The following is an 18,163-nucleotide window of genomic DNA, read 5'->3' as shown; positions in this document are numbered from 1 at the left end:
GGTTCAGAAAAATATTAGTTCGAAGGTTTGGGGGGGGGGTGCATGTGGGACCCTCCTAGCCCATGGCCTAATATGGTGTTTGTCGGCTACAGGGGATCCTGAATCCTATATCCTGAATACTATAGTATGGCATACATTTATGAACAACGTCAATTTTATATCCACAGAAAACATCTTACATGCCGTTAATTATGTGTTGAATAGTCAATCGCAAAACTATACTTTGAAACAGCCACAATAATGAGGGACTACTTTTTTTTTTTTTTTTTTTTTTTTTTACTACGCCGTCATATCACCCAACCAGAAGCGACGTTACAAACACTATCTTTGCATTTAAGGCTTTATTAAGTCAATTTTAAGCTGTTGAAAAATGCTCGTTACAAGCAAAATATTTACAGATTTGAAAACGGAAAGCAAACACCAATATAGATATAACCAATTTATTTGACAATAATAAAATTCTACTCGTTATCATTTAAAAAATAGGACAAACCGAAAAAACGAAACCTCATTTAAAATGTGTTTTTAAAGAGAAAAGTCTGTTTAATAAATCCATTGTTTAATTTATAAGAGTTAATTTGCTCTTGCATTTCCTGATATTCTGAGAACATACTCTCGTTTATTTTTTACTAAATAAAATGAGATTCCTCACGATAACAAATAAAATAACAAATAATAACTGCCCCAAGGGGAAGTAAATAAAAGTACATAAACATACTTGTTCTTTAGTAGTAAACAAAGGTGTCGTCCCTTACATGGGACAAATAAGTCAATAATTTAAATGAAATTTTATCGCTACAAATTCAATATATCACAATAATATGTTTGCATGGACACACATTTTGATACTTCATTTCACTTTGCTTTGCCAGTACTGACGGAGTCGACCGAGATACATCAGAATGATGGGCCCATTGTGAATTGAATGGAAAAAACTTGGAAACGTATCACTTAATCTATCACAGGCTGTATCAATACTACATCTTCATCACTGCCTATTACATAATTATAAGTGGCTCGTCTGAATACTTCATAAGTACAAATTGTCGCGGCTTATATATATAATTTCACAACATTGCCAGTCGTTAATTAATGCCGTAAAAATAATCGCACACTTACTTATAAAATACACATATGCAAAATGATTCACAGAACCAGTAAATGTAAAATGTTCTTGAATTAATGAAATCAATGAATGAAAAAGCTGGAAAAGCATTGTGTTCTTTCCCCTGTTAATTGTAGATTGTCTTGACCCCTTAACAATTCAAACAAATTCCATGTTCTGTCACATCAGTGAGTCGGTATCACTATTGTTAATTCCAACGTATTTGGACGCCTCGCCTGACTTTTCGGGTTCCTTGGCCGCCTTCGATTTCTTTTTATACTTAGACATGTAAGTATCGCCTAGTCTATAATAAGGAGGCGGGGCTTCCCCTGTCGGCGAGTCTGTACCATGTGATGAAGAGGTTGATGCACTTGTGTACCGCGTTTCAACGGGCGTAACGGCATTGGAAGTCCCTCTTAAGCTTCCGTGATGCTTAAGTAAGTTTGCCCTTTTCTTGTGAATAGAAGTATACGAGGAATCATTTTGATATGGTTCTACGGAAATAATGGGAGAACCAGTCTGTCGTTTCGGTGGCGCTTTCTTTGTTTCTGCTTTCTTGATATTTTGAACCTCGGAATCAAACGCAGTTGCCTCTTCCCGCTTTTGCTCTTCCGTTGCTATTTGAAGCATTTGATGTAGAGTTCGCGGTTCCGTGTTCTTGTTTAGCACTTCACGCAATTCACGAGCTGACTTCAGCCAACTGAGATATCGCGAGCCTACATCACTATTTTTCTTCTTTGTTTTTCTCGGTGGTGGCTTTTCGTACATTGAAGTCCCGGCTTCACACGTTCTAACCCCCATGTCGGAGCTAGAAATGGTCACGATTTGTATGTCGTCTGTCTGAACCGCTATCTCTGTCGTCTCAACATGTTTTAATTCCACTGTATAATCATTTATATTATGAACATCTGGAGACTCGGCGTTCAGATAAATCACTTTTTCATTTGCACGACTCCCCTCGGAATGAACTCCAGAATCTATATCCATGTCAGAAAATGCACTATCTTTGGTAGTATCTCTAAAGTAGCATATCCCAGCATCTGAGAGAACTGACCGCCTGTCAAATTCCTTCGGTTCAGTTCTTGCTGGATCCGGTAAACTCCGCGAACTTGTCGGGCGCGGTCGCCTCATAACTCGTTGCATCCATTGCCTGCTATGAGGTTCTGGTGGTTCAGGAGGAACTCCAAACACTTTATGCTTGATGGTCTTAAGAGGTTCCACTCTTTCCACATAATCCTGGCATTTATGAACACAGTAAATGCATATGCAACCGCCGTACACAAATATTATCAGCGGTAGAACGATAAACATAGCGACCTTGTTAGGATCGTCCATAAAGGCAGTTGATTCCGCGGCGGTGCCATTTGTCGCGCGTTTGATCCTTATGTGTTCAGAAAGAAGCATTGTCTTTTCTTGATTTAAATTTTCTAAATCATCAACATTCTTATCTGTAACTTCGGAATTGTGATTGTTTTGGTATGTAATGTCTAAATCGTCAAACCTTCCACTTTTTGCATTTAAATTGTCAGAGTTGTCTTCTACAATAACTGAATCCCAATCCTTTTTTTCATTTGATATGAACACATTGGTTCCAGCATCATCGCTAGAAATCGCGCCACCGTTTTGTAAACGTAATACTGAACCAGTGATACCTTTACTGTGGCTGATCTGGCCGTCATTGATTCTGAGTTTTCCGGTAGATGGCGCTCGTGTCCGGGCGGAAATCCAGTTTAGCAGCCTCTCGTTATTTGATATTTTGACAACTGTTGGTATCATTAACCTCTGTTTATGTACTCGAGATGTAGACTTTGTTACTGCTATCAAATTATTCAGATTCGATATTGGAATGTTTGTTTCGGCATTAACCAAGTTTGTCTTTGACGTCATTTGGCTGCTGTCACTCCCGATCGATGGTGGAAACAAAAGTTTTGTATTACCTACCGAGAACCCTACAATGAAAAATATACATATTAAATATACCGAAAGACAATAGGCACAATTTAGTACTCAGATTTGTTTAACAAAGTGATGCGTATTACAACTGTCATATTCTATTGTTGTAAAGCTTTAACATCAATGTATTGTTCTCTATAACAATATCTACATATTAACATTTGTCAAAAACTTTAGTATTACATGTTTGAACAGTTGTGTAAACGTTCTACAACACTTAATATTCAGAAATGGTAATGTTTATGCCGTTGATTACCTAATGTATAGAACATATCCAATAAAATTGTTAAATGTTTAAGCACTCTAAATAAATAAGCCTGGATAGACCATTCTAAATGGAAAATATATTTTATTTAACGCAACTATTTACTAATCAGTTGATATTATTTGTATTTTAAATCCAAAAATTATTTTTCTCGATGTAACGAAATAAATTCACTTTAATATTTATATATCGATTAAATGCAGTGTCAGCATTAATTTTTTATTTTTATTTTAAAGTGTTGGGGTTACGCTTATTTATGCTTCTATTATTTTGTTTTGTTTTGTTCTCAGACTTTTTGTAATTGAAATACTAGTATATGTTTATATATACATGATTTGTATTGTGTCAATTGCACTCTATCTTTAGAGCTCTTACACTTCAATGGAGGAAGATTTGTGAAAAATAATATAGAAAGAGAACATGAAGTATTCCGGAAGAGTAACCGTCCTTTTCTTCATGAACGACACCCAAATGATACTAATCATCGAAGTCGAATCTAACTAAACATCAAATGATATCTGAGTTGGTATGTTGAAAACGTTCCCTGTTCAGCACTGACGGCTTCCCGTGCATGGAATACATTTCTTGTAATCATTGCATGTGTACTGTGTGAGAATGTGGTATGTTCGTATTATGTCTCTCTGTTATTGTGGAAATGTCGCCACAGTTATAGTCCTATCTCACTGAAACAGACTTTGTCGTATGTTAATAGTGATAAAATTGTGGAATATTAATCGTTACGTATGTTCATAGTGATAAAATTGCGGAATATTAATTGTTACGTATGTTAATAGTGATAAAATTGGGAATATTAATCGTTTATAGTGAAATTGGGAATATTATCGTTACGTATGTTAATAGTGATAAAATTGGGAATATTATCGTTACGTATGTTAATAGTGATAAAATTGTGGAATATTAATCGTTACGTATGTTAATAGTGATAAATTGTGGAATATTAATCGTTACGTATAGTGAATTAATAATCGTGATAAAATTGTGGAATATTAATCGTTACGTATGTTATGTGAGTGATAATAATATTGTGGAATATTAATCGTTACGTATGTTAATAGTGATAAAATTGTGGAATATTAATCGTTACGTATGTTATAGTGATAAAATTGTGGAATATTAATCGTTACGTATGTTACGTGATAAAATGGAATTATGTTATATTGGGAATATTAATCGTTACGTATGTTATAGTGATAAATTGTGGAATATTAATCGTTACGTATGTTATAGTGATAAAATTGTGGAATATTAATCGTTACGTATGTTATAGTGATAAAATTGTGGAATATTAATCGTTACGTATGTTAATAGTGATAAAATTGCGGAATATTAATCGTTACGTATGTTATAGTGATAAAATTGGGAATATTAATCGTTACGTATGTTAATAGTGATAAAATTGGGAATATTATCGTTAGTATGTTAATATGATAAAATTGCGGAATATTAATCGTTACGTATGTTAATAGTGAATAAAATTGCGGAATATTAATCGTTACGTATGTTAATAGTGATAAAATTGTGGAATATTAATCGTTACGTATGTTAATAGTGATAAAATTGTGGAATATTAATCGTTACGTATGTTAATAGTGATAAAATTGTGGAATATTAATCGTTACGTATGTTAATAGTGATAAAATTGCGGAATATTAATCGTTACGTATGTTAATAGTGATAAAATTGTGGAATATTAATCGTTACGTATGTTAATAGTGATAAAATTGCGGAATATTAATCGTTACGTATGTTAATAGTGATAAAATTGTGGAATATTCATCGTTACGTATGTTTATAGTGATAAAATTGCGGAATATTAATCGTTACGTATGTTAATAGTGATAAAATTGTGGAATATTAATCGTTACGTATGTTAATAGTGATAAAATTGCGGAATATTAATCGTTACGTTTGTTGATAGTGATATAATTGTGGAATATTAATCGTTACGTATGTTTATAGTGATAAAATTGTGGAATATTAATCGTTACGTATGTTAATAGTGATAAAGTTGCGGAAAATTCATCTCAACGTATGTCGATAGTAATAAAATTGCAAAAAATCAGCGATACGCGTGATTCAGCGTTCCTTGTGTTATTAGTAATAAACTTATGGTACATTAAGTGTGGGTTGATAGTTATACAGTACTAAAGAATGAAGACTTTCATCATGTTTATGGACTAAATACCAATATATTTCGATGTATAATATATACAAAGTTATTCTTGATTGTTTCAAAGCCATGGATATTATTTCAAACATGCATTAACCAAGCAGAAATATATCTGTTGTATTGATTTCCGCATCCCACACAAATGACGTGGGTTATTTATGAACATAAAGATTGACAACATGTGTGTGGACACTTCCTCGTCATTTAGATTACATTGTCAATCAAATGTCTTTTGTCATCCTGTTACCGTGTATTGTTAATAAGCTTATTGATTAATTGTGTAGTTAATTGTGTTTTATCAACATTGTAAAAATTTTCCAATCGCAGGTTTGTTGCAAAACAATTAAAGGTAATACTAAAAAATAAGTGGTAGTTGAAATAACTAATAAATATGCATACGTAAACTATACAATGAGATCAGAATACTGAACATGATTAATACTAGAATATTAAATAATGTGATTGTTTTTCATTTGACGTTTGAATCAAAATTGTAGACTTTTATTGGAATAATACTCACCATTTCGTCAGATTGTTACATGATATATGAAGGATTACGCAAATACGCGTTTTCTTTTTTTCCTTTTTTTACATATTATGATTGATGAGGATGAATAGTTTTTTTGAATGATATTGACGGTGAGAATGAGGAGAGGATAAAACGGGGATTTGAAAGGAAAAGGATGATCAATAAACATATTTTTTTCTTTAAATATTCATTGCAGCTCTTGAAAATATTAACAATTAGAATCTACTAAAGACATGCATGAATTATGAATTTTCATGTTATTTATTTCATTTCTATGACGAAACGCACATACATTATCAATATGTGCTTCTCATCGGTGTACAGAAAACATAATTATAACGAATTCATCACTATAACTAATTGATGATTATAACGAAATCATAATTATAACGAATTCATATTTATAACGATTTCATGATTATAACGGTTTCATGATTATAACGAATTAATTATTATAACGTATTAATGATTATAACGAATTAATTATTATAACGTATTAATGATTATAACGAATTAATTATTATAACAAAGTATTTTGTTTTCCCTGTCAAGGTTCCTATAAGATGTTTGTATTTTGTATATAACGAACTTTGTTTATAACGAAGTGATTTCGTTGATCCCTAGATTCTGTCTATCATACGGCTGTTCCAACAAACTGTAATTTCATATTCAATGTCCCGTACCGTGTCCATATGCTGTTTTGTGTTTGAAAATCGCCTGTTTTTTCTTCAATACCTTTTTATAACTAAATGAGGATAGTAATCATCTATATTGCGTTTTTAGATACTGCATGTTTTGTCACCGAAACGCAATATCTATAAGAATGTTGCATGAAGCAAAGAAGAGACACAAGTGATTTATTAATCACGGTTGATACTCGAAGCGGAGCTTTCGAATTCATATATGCCTCGCATACTAAATTACACCTTCGCATACTAATACACATTCGACCCCATGTAGAAAATCATTGTAACTAGGCTTCCCCCCCAAAAAAAACCCAATCCAATTATTTTGGTTAATGGTCCTCTCTCAATATAACTTAGAACACCATCAAATATATATGGTCCTAGCACCTGTGTTTGAAACATTTTCATGGCAATTGGTTTTTCGCGACGTCTATTTCTCAGCGAAATAAATTGTTCGCAAATTATTAATTTTGTTAACTATGTCATACACATACAGAACTTGCCTATACCATTACGAGTTCGGATACACTACAGTAAGTTTTACAGAGTGGAAATTATCTAACTAATTAAACATCATCACTTTGCAACATTGCGTTTTATATTAGAAATGGAAAGTACAACGATGAACGGTATGGACACGTACGTCAAGCTGTGCTAATGTTGAATTTTGGCCTTCTCTAGTTATCCTCGATATTCCAGGGGTTCTGATCACTTACGATATCTACACCCTTGACTATCTAATAGTAAAACTAAAGGCACCTCAGAGGAAAAACGCTGAACCAATCACCGGGCTGTTCAGATTTCTTTTAAAGACTACAGAGAGAGCGACGCCCAAATTCAAAGCCACAGTCAGCCACAGTGTACCGTTATACGGCTCTTTTGACGTACATCAAAGGACTAAATTACCTTATCTGTTCTGTTACCTCCAGTTTTACTATGAGATAGTCCAGGGGTGTAGAGATTGTAAGTGATCGAAACACCTAGAGCATCAAGGATGACTTTAGTTGGACAAACCACTCGTAATGTTGAAGTAGGTCAAGTTAATTTGATTAATTTTATCAATACATTAACCTTTAAATAGTTTAAGCTACTGTTCTTTAATTCTAATATGATCCTTTGGGTGCATTTTGTTGCCTCTGCTTAAACAACTGTGTTTGGTTGTGCTATTGTTAGTCGGTTTACAGCTATTGATTTATATATAACTGGTCAACGATATAACTTTCTGTGCATTATTCAACGTTTTATCGTAATTCTGGTATCTTTTCGTGCTAATAGCCATTATGTTTACTACTTCACAATTTGTTGTCATTAATATTGTTTAATAATGTGACATTTCTGTTCAAATTCCATCATGCTTAAACCAAGCCGTTGTCTAGTGTGTACTTATTACTGTAATAAAGTTGTAGTCACCGAAACGTCATGTTTAAATTATATATACTCTAGGTACACGTATACTTCCCTGTAAAATGACAATACAGGCTTTTAGTGTATTATAAAGTTCATGCAAATATTATGAGATGTTTTATCACGTCTATTCATTATGGCTTACCTTTGGAGTTAATGGTCTGTGTATTGTTTCAGTTGACACTACCTAATTGTCTCCGGTATCTATTGTTTATGTAGGCCACTAACCTTTCCGGGTAAAAAGGAACCGTAGTGATAAACAAAAAATTACCAATATAATGTATAGATTTCCATACAAAAATGTATAGCACAACAACAGTTGTAGACCAAGTGTAAAAAACATATTCCAAACAATTAAAATAAGAGAAAGGGAAAAACATATTTCTGTCTGTTAACAAAAACGTTAAAGCTTGATATTTTTCTCATTTAATTCAACTTCTGTGTTCTGTGCTAATCTATCGAAAGAATGATAGTCATGATAAATACTGTACTTTCACTTATATTTAAATATTGGTTTTACTTTCTTAGAAAATTAATTATTAATTAAAATTGGTTATCATTTAACAACATGAAATAGTGTAAAAAAATGACTACAACGTTGAAAAATATATAATGTGTGTCAAGGAACGGATTTAGTATATCTTTGTTTTTACATTCACTATAAGCTAGAAATCTCTCTATGACGAAATCATCAAAATATTGATTATCTTCATTATAGAATCTGGTATTGATCACGAATGTAAATGAAGTGCAATATGATAGCACAATTATCAATTATTTCTAATCCCCACTGATTAACTGAAATAATTACTTTTGAGGACATTATCAAATATTTTCCTAATGATTCCACTTTCTTTAATACCACCATAATTTTGACCTTGAGCTGAGCGTGCACCGCATTTGGGAAGGTTCTAAGTTATATCCTCTAACCAAAAATACTAAATAGTTTGCAAAATGGTACATTTTGTCTAAAACGCATTTTAAGCAATTATGGTTCAGGTCAAACAACACTTTCACCCCATAACATCAGACAATAAAACAGTTTGAAGTGAAACACTTTCACCCATAACTTCAGACAATAAAACAGTTTGAAATGAAACACTTTCGCCCGTGACAGTATATCGTGAACGGTCTGTGCGTGTTGCTCGGAGTCTTTGACAGTATGTTTCAGTAAGATAACACTATACATGTAAGTTTAGCTGTCACAATTATATTCAGCATTGTGTTTTGGCAATCTCTTAGCTTAGATCACACATGTAACATGACGAGAGCAATGTGCCGCCAGCCGGACTCAAATCCTTACTAACGGCTCCGCCGCTTTACCGAATGAGCTAAGGGAACCCCCTAGTGTGAAGCTCGAAGGCGGCCGTATTACTATGTACAATTAAAACATGCTACATACTTATTAAGCAAAGTGAAGTAAAATCACACCAATCGTCATTTGGCATTACAGTTTGAAAATATACATGCTTTACAGAGAGTAACTCGATTCTTAATATATCATGTGTAACATCCATACCTGAATGACTTTTATCATACGACTGACGATTAGGGTCTGATACTATAATACAATTATTCAAATGTATTCGCATATTATTAATTCATTCCGCAATTATATATTATTATTGCCAATATCATATGTGTCAATTGAGTTACCAATAATTCAACAATCAATAAATTTTATTACGATAAAGTTCCCTGTTCGTTATAAACTTGTAATCACGATATTAACACTTTGATCTATATCATCACCATAGTAACACAATGATCTACATATCATCATAGTAACGCTTTGATTTATATATCACCATAGCAACACTATGATCTATATATCACCATAGTAACACACCATAGTTACACAATGATCTACATATCACCATAGCAACACTATGATCTATATATCACCATAGTAACACAATGATCTACATATCACCATAGCAACACTATGACGTATATATCACCATAGTAACACAATGATCTACATATCACTATAGCACAATAATCTGCATATCACCATAGCAACGCTATGATCTACATATCACCATAGTAACACAATGATCTACATAACACCATAGCAACACTATGATCTATATATCACCATAGTAACACAATGATCTACATATCACCATAGTAACACAATGATCTACATATCACCATAGTAACACAATGATCTACATATCACCATAGTAACACAATGATCTACATATCACCATAGCAACACTATGATTTATATATCACCAGGGAAAAAATATGATCGAAATATCACCATAGCAACTTTTTGATTTACATTTCACCATAGTAACACAATGATCTACATATCACCATAACAGCACTTTGATCTACATATCACCATTGTAACACTTTTATCTATATATCACCATAACAACACTTTGATCTAAATATCACCATAACAAAAATTTGATCTACATATCACCATACTAAAAGTTTTATCTCCATATCACCATAACAAAAATTTGATCTACATATCACCATAATACCACTATAATCTACATATCACCAGGGAAACAATATAGTCTACATATCACAATAATAACAGTGTGATATAGACCACAATTTTACTCCGTGATCATTGCTTCACAATTCATTCTGCATTCTTATAACGCCTATTAACAAAACATTTTATATAAAATCTCCATCCACTGCATCAACAATACCCTAAGTTATTGATTGACCTGCCTATATCATTACGCTCCAGAAACTGTATTTTTACATTATAGCGTCCAATTAATTATGCATGCGATCATGTCATGAATGTATCGATATTGAAGGATATGAATTGCACTTTGAAAACCGATCAAGATCAATTTACTCTATATTTTAAATACATCATATCCTTTATGACACAATTTGATATAATACGATATGCTGTGTTATACGATAACTTCTAGAAACACAATGTTACAAAGCTTTGTGATACAATTACATTGTTATCATCAGCTGTTATATTGTTATATGATAACAATTTTTGCGGAAGGATTCCTCTGGTATATCTATAACAAGACAGACACTAAATAAATTTCTGATTGTGTGTTTCGCTACTCGCATAGATTTTTTTTTAATTTTTAATTTGAAAAAAAATCAATTTGTATTTCAAAAGAGCATGAAGTGGTTCGTCACGTTACTAATCGATTTAAATGAAGCGTGGCAGTTAGGTAACAGTTAATCACAGAGGTGGAAATCCTGATGTTAATTATTGGTAGCCACAAACAATCACATAATAAACATGAAACTATTACATCATTCAGTTGGTGTTCTAAGCGGTTAAAAGTGATTAAGGCTTTTCAACATATTGTTTCTGACCCGCAATATCTGGGTTGCGCCTACGCGTAATAGATACTGAACGCAGGTTTTCCCTCGGGTACACATGTTTTTCTCTAGGTCCTCAAACCTGTTGTTCCCTTAATGACTTAACTGTTAATAAGACGTAAAACTTAATAGCTCGTAATTTTTTTCACCTGTGTGTACTTATACGTCAGATAAACATGGCGGTGGTGTAAAACCTCACCATAAAAAATGTTTGTGTAACAATATCGTTTAAATAAATTAAAACCTAAATGCGTTTATTCCAATGTTTGGCCTTTCTTGCCATTGATGTTATAAACAAATATCTATAGTTTCAAAGTTTGGCTTTTTAGTCATTGATGTTACATACAAGTATCTAAAGCTTCAATGTTTGATATTTCCTGTCATTGATGTTACATACAAATATATACAGTTTTTATGTTTGCTCTTTTTTTGTCATTGATGTTTTACATAAAAGTGTCTAGAATTTTAATGTTTGACATTTTCTGTCATTGATGTTATAAACAAATATATACAGTTTCTATGTTTGACATGTCCTGTCATTTATGTTACATAAATGTGTTATAGTTTCAATGTTTGGATTTTATTTGTGTTACATACAAATTCTAAACTTTGTCTGACAATACACTACTAGTAATAAACCACTAGCACGTTATTTCAATTCAACAAGTTAATACATTACTAATTGTGACTAGAATTTCTAAGAAACTTTTAAAATATGTTAACCCCAGAATCTATAATAAAACAATTTTGTCAATACCCTTTTCAAAAAGTCTCAAGGTGAGCAATAGACCAGCGCCTTTTTTGTGCCCCTGACAATAAATGAAACATGTCTTTAGGAACTCTTGTTTGTTTGAAGTAAACTTTTATTATACTAACCTGTGCCTGATAACGTCAGTCAGTGTCAGCCGGATGTTTGTTTAGTGCTACAATGTATACCGCTTTAAGCGTTTGAAAGATATTGAAATAAAGGCTAAGAAGGTTTACAAACATAATCACACAACTGGATGACGACAATCAGGGCAGAATCAGTGATGAAAGGAAAAATAAGTGTGACGTCATACTATTGTAGAGATTTTGATCACACATTTGATTCAGTTTGTTTTATTGTTATATCGTTCCGGTACCACATTGTTTGGGTCGGGTTGTTTTTTTTACACATTTTGTTCAATAACTATTGTTTTCTTTGATTTTCCTAAAAATATTGAAATTTTGAGTATTTGCATAAAGAGACCATTATCAAATAAAATAGTTTCTAGTGTGTACTTTAGTGATAGCAAAACATTACAATACGAGTGTTGTAAATATTCATAACAATGTACACTGTAGTTAGAAACTATTCTGCTAAGCCATCCTATATAGATTTTTTTCACAGTATGTATTAGGAAAACAAAACAAAAAACACTAATATAAAGCAGGTCTAGAGTACTAATTAGATTTGGTTTTAATTTAACGCCCTAATGACAATCATGATAATTTAAGGACATGCCAGGTTTAGATGTCGGAGGAAAGCTGGAGTCTCCGGTATAGCAAAAACGTTAAAGTAAAAATCAATTTCAATTAATTGATAATAAAGTTTGTAATCAAAATAATTTCTGTACATTTCGAAATTTCTTTTTTTTTTAATTTAAAAAATATATTTTCATTTTTTGCTTGGTTTTATTTTTTCTTTAATCGATAATTGACGCGATTTTATTAAGTGAACCAATACAACTAATCCATAATTGTGATTTCGTTTTATCCAAAGTTATTGTATATCTTGACCCATTCTCTGTTTATTACCTTGAAAAAGTTTTAAGATATTGTCTTTTTTTAAATTCTGTAAATAGTTGAACCCCGACAATAGTTACATACAAGTAAAAATCTACTGCAAATCAGCTTATTTCAAAAGTGACTTTATTCTGCACCTTTCTTCCCAACAACTTATTCACGACAATTTCATTTCGCGACCTACACTCCTATGATGCTATTTTATATGTATTTAAAACAATATCGCGGCGATATTTTCGCGTTTTCATATTGCCAGCGAAAACAGGTAAAACATAACCGCACGCAATAAAGGTTGATTCCTAGTAATTAAAACCAGACCTGATATTTGGGCTAATATATGATTCGTCTGCCATAATTACAACTATTACCGAATTATTGAATGAATGGTAGAAGACTGAAAAACAACAACTTTCATTTCAAGTAGATCGGCAATTACAGCTTACTCGAACAGCTATGTCTATAAAGTGCGTAATTACGCACGGAAAATAATTACGTTAAAAAGGGCACATTGAAACTGCTATAAAACCTAAGATAATTTAGAGGAAAATACTCAAGGCGAAAATTACGTTTGTTTTATCTATTGTGTAGTTATTTAACCTAGTTTTTGAAACTTTGTTCTAATTGCTTTATGCTCCATTAACAGCTTATATCACTGAGGACGGATAGTCACGTACAATTGTATGTCAAATGCGGGCTTTGTTTATAGGAGGTGCTGTAATAATACATAATATATGTCCGTCGTGTCGAGATCTTTGGTCTAACCTATCAACCTAGTGCAAAAGCAACGAGGAGTACACCAGATGTCACTATTCGGTCATAATATGCTAATACCTGACGTAACCATTCTAGAACAATGCTAAGTCAATCTATGGACAGAACCAATCACCTTTCTCACATGATTAGTCGCTCAACTCATGGTCAAATGTAAGACGGTTTTAAGTGCAACAGAATAATTATGTCATTCACAGAACAATTATGTCGTTCAGGAGGAAAATTCGCCATTCACTTTGATTTTATGGCAGCTGTTATGATCCTAATTGTCTTGTCGTTTAATTGTCTTTTTATCCAGATTCTGAGAAGTACTACTTGTATATAAAACACGAGAGAAAGGCAGAGTAGTTCGGACAAATAGAGGTTATTACAGTTTATTTGAAAAGCAACGGGTGTATTATTTGGGTTTCAATGATCATCTTTATTATACTTACCAATAGAAATATGGAGGTGTGATGTTTTACATTCAATAGTCATACTTACCAATAGAAATATGGAGGTATGATGTCTGAAATTCAATAGTCATACTTACCAATAGAAATATGGAGGTATGGTGCTTGACATTCAATAGTCATACTTACCAATAGAAATTTGGAGGTACGTTATCAGAAGAAATTCCCTTATAACCATCTCCATAATCTTCCAACAATGCCGACAGAACAAAGGATCACATCAAATGCAACATTCTTATCAATAAACTGAAGTCTCCCGACGGAAGTTCAACATCAACGATGTGTTCTCTGTAACAATGAAACACGTCTTTGCTCGTTTGATACACGTTTGATACACTTTGCATCGCTCATTTATATATCCATTTCTTGATATCAGCATTGGTTGACTTTGTCTCAACGTTTGTCTGAAAACTTTGTCTGTTCAATAATACATTGCCTTATTGATACTCATCATATATCATCCTTCATCGTCATTCAAATATTCTTTGGTATTTTCCGCGGATCTTTCATATACCTGTCTACGAGGTTCCATGTTTCTGAACTTTCGTGAAATTCCGTGTTCTGGGTTTTCCCCGTTAGTTATATATTATAACGTTTCACCTAACGTCTTTCGTGATACACCTTTCACCAAAATTACTCTTCACTTCTTTGCTCTATGTTTCCTCTCGCGTATCGTCATGGTGATCGAGGTCATATCCACTCACGTGTGAATCAGGTCATTATCTGTGGTAGAAAGCAAAGAAATTCATATTATATAAAGGTTAAACGTGGCAGAATAATGAAAGAACCCAGCTGAATAAATGGTAGCGGAAGTATTATTAAAGGCAACGAAAGGGGAGTGGTTTGAGGATGGATGGGTAGTTGGTTTGCTCTATTTACGTCCTATCAACGGCCATGGTAATTTAGCGACGACCTGTCATGTGTACAGTGTGTTGCCTGCATGAACGACTTGCGTGTTTTGGGAGACTGCGGTATATTCGTGCTCTGACTCTTTGTTAAAGGTGAATCTTACAAGGTAAAGTGAGAAGTCAGGGCATGAAAACAAAATTAGGACAGTATCTAACTGAAATGCCTATCTACCAAAGTATGACTACAATACATCGACTTCTATTTCTACGATTACTGTATTCAATTATATCAGAACAATAAACTAACATTGTTATAGGGAATATTAAAAAATACGAGAACTGCTTCAATAAGCAGAGACTTTGCAGCGATTTGCTTTCGCGAAATATAAATAAAGGATTTAAGTTTTTTCTTTTTTTTTTTCGTTTTTCGTGTACTGCCAACTGAACGAAAAGATTCTTTAAATCCTTCTTCTTCTGTAGAATCGTTATCTATCCATTACTTTATTAAATACCACTTTGTGAAATAGCATATTCTCATTCTCAATGATTTTATAAAACAATAAGTTAAAACAAACCAAACATTGTTTTCATATGCTTCAAGTAAAATATTAAGATTTCAGCTTAGTATTTGCATTTTTAGCAAAAGTAATTTTTATAAAACAATACATAATAAGTAAATTGCCAAAAAAAATCAAATCGCTTCATTTAACATTCATACATTGCATATGTTCATATGCATACTGCATAGAATAAGTATAAAATAATTTTAGCAAAAAATCATAATAACCACATGTTTAAACGTACCGGCCGGCTTGGTGACAATCCATCCGATATCTCCGTATAGTGCCTATGTGAGTGCATAGTGTTTCCGCCTACGGCTGTCTAACTCAGCTGCTGAAGCAGTGAGCGGTAACTAGTGTATATATATATATGAGCCATTGGAACCACTTCCACAGCCAACCCGCATAGCAGTACAATAGCATCCACTTACCTGTATATGATCGGTTTTGTTACATATGGAATTTATTTCGATCACATGGCTGTGTAAATACGGCGTTGTTTAAATTTACTCATTACCTACCTGCTATTGACCTATATATATAGCTACCTGAGTGTAGTTTTACATCTCGATGGTATTGTCCAATGTCCTTAAGCATATGTTCAGTTATGTTATATTTAATAATTTTCATGTATTAATATCGTTTGATCCCAGGTGTTGCTAGGTTTGTATAAATGACAGCATTGATTGAATAGTAGAAAAGATAAAGAATTAAATTGCATTATCATGGTTTTTTTTGTTCTGTTTCGCTCCTAAGTGATGGAATTAAGGTGGCCAGCAGTGGTTGTATCTATAAACAGGAGTGTACAATGTCTATTTGGTTTGATTTCATTGGTTTAATGTCCTATTAACAGATGTTTGTTTAAGAACATGAAAAGTTTTGAAAATGGAGGAAAGCCGGAATACACAAAGAAAAACACTAGCCACTGACATCAACGTTTAATTGGACTTTAAACTAAAACCACTACCCCCTCCACCCTAGATAAGTAACAGGCAATTGCTCCGTATCGGATTCGAACTCGCGACCCAGGGATGGACGGGGTTGTGGTTTTGTCTTTATCGTTCCTATTAACAGCCAGCCTCATTTAAGTGCCAGGTTTATTGTTGGAGGAAAGTGGGAGTACCCTGAAACCAATCGACCAGCGGTCAGTATCTGGCAACTGCCCCACATGGGATTCGAACTCGCAACCTAGAGGCGAAGTAGTAATATATCGTCACACCTTAACCACTCGGCCATCGTGGCCCCTAGGAGTTGTGGTAATATGCCGGGACATATTTTTTCCAAAAATAATTTTATTCGGCAAGATGTCGGGACATTCGGCCACCGCTGTCTCAGACAAGGTCTAATACCAAGACGGGAAGACATCAACCTGAAATTCATTTTAATACTAGTATATCATAAATTCGTTTCAACAGTACATAATAGGTATTTCGGTGTAACTCTAACAATGGTTTAATTTATTACACACTGAAACTTTCATTAAAAAGGAAAACAATTACTACATCACGATCGAAATCCATATTGTGTGTTCGTGGATTCATGGGGAAATAAAATTTGAAGTCATTAATTCCTAAGTATCCATGCTGTTATTTAAAAGCTTGTTATTCAAAAACGTAACATGTACGGATATTAATGAATTCATATGACAATGCATAGGATACACACTTCTCACATAGCTAGCCATGTAAGATAGAGTTGTCCCATGAATGACAGCTATGTAACATAAATCTATCTTACATAGCTGTGACGTCACAATTGCCGAACAATCAGATAACGTCATATCAGCCAAAGTTGACGTCATTTTTCTTCTATTTTGATTGATTTGCCGGATTTATTTACCATTTCATTTGTTTAATTTGCATTTCAAACCGTTTTACCTAAGATTTCTTGTTTATATATATATTAATATAAACCAAACTTTGATGAGCTCTTTCGAATGGCGTTCTTATTTTTAAAATCGATCAATTATTTAAGAAGTTAAGATTTTGTAACAAAATGGCTGCCTCACCTTTCGTGCAAGTAACTCGACAAGCATTGTGAGAAAATAACTCTTTCATATGTAAATTATGTAGGATAGAACTATTCCACCCTCGGGTACAGAATTTTGGGTCAGAAACCTCGGCAAGCCTCGGTTCTTTGATTTATTTTTCTGTACCCTCTATGGAATGTTCTATCCTACATATGTACATATGAAAGAGTCATATATTCCCAATTATATAATTAAGAATGCATGTGTACTGATATTAACATCTCGGTCAATATGACAATTCAAATGCACTGTTCATAGTCCTATTGTCTACAAAAG

The 18,163-nt window shown here is 33.1% G+C and overlaps 1 protein-coding gene across 1 annotated transcript; it reads right to left on the bottom strand.

Moving 5' to 3' along the window:
* Positions 1 to 252: 252 nt before the first annotated feature.
* Positions 253 to 16,325, bottom strand: LOC138307862 (uncharacterized). The gene is made up of 3 exons (XM_069248779.1): positions 16,103 to 16,325; positions 14,580 to 15,173; positions 253 to 3,054 (listed from the first exon to the last, which is right to left on the bottom strand). Exons 2-3 carry the CDS (start codon positions 14,632 to 14,634, stop codon positions 1,286 to 1,288), a joined length of 1,824 nt encoding a protein of 607 aa, XP_069104880.1. The 5' UTR covers positions 14,635 to 15,173; positions 16,103 to 16,325; the 3' UTR covers positions 253 to 1,285.
* Between the last annotated feature and the right edge of the window lie 1,838 nt (positions 16,326 to 18,163).

Source organism: Argopecten irradians, chromosome 14 (genome assembly GCF_041381155.1).
Source record: "Argopecten irradians isolate NY chromosome 14, Ai_NY, whole genome shotgun sequence".
In the NCBI taxonomy this organism is placed as follows: domain Eukaryota; kingdom Metazoa; phylum Mollusca; class Bivalvia; order Pectinida; family Pectinidae; genus Argopecten; species Argopecten irradians.
Note: the sequence above shows the minus strand (reverse complement) of the source record. Positions and strands in the feature narration are given on the sequence as shown.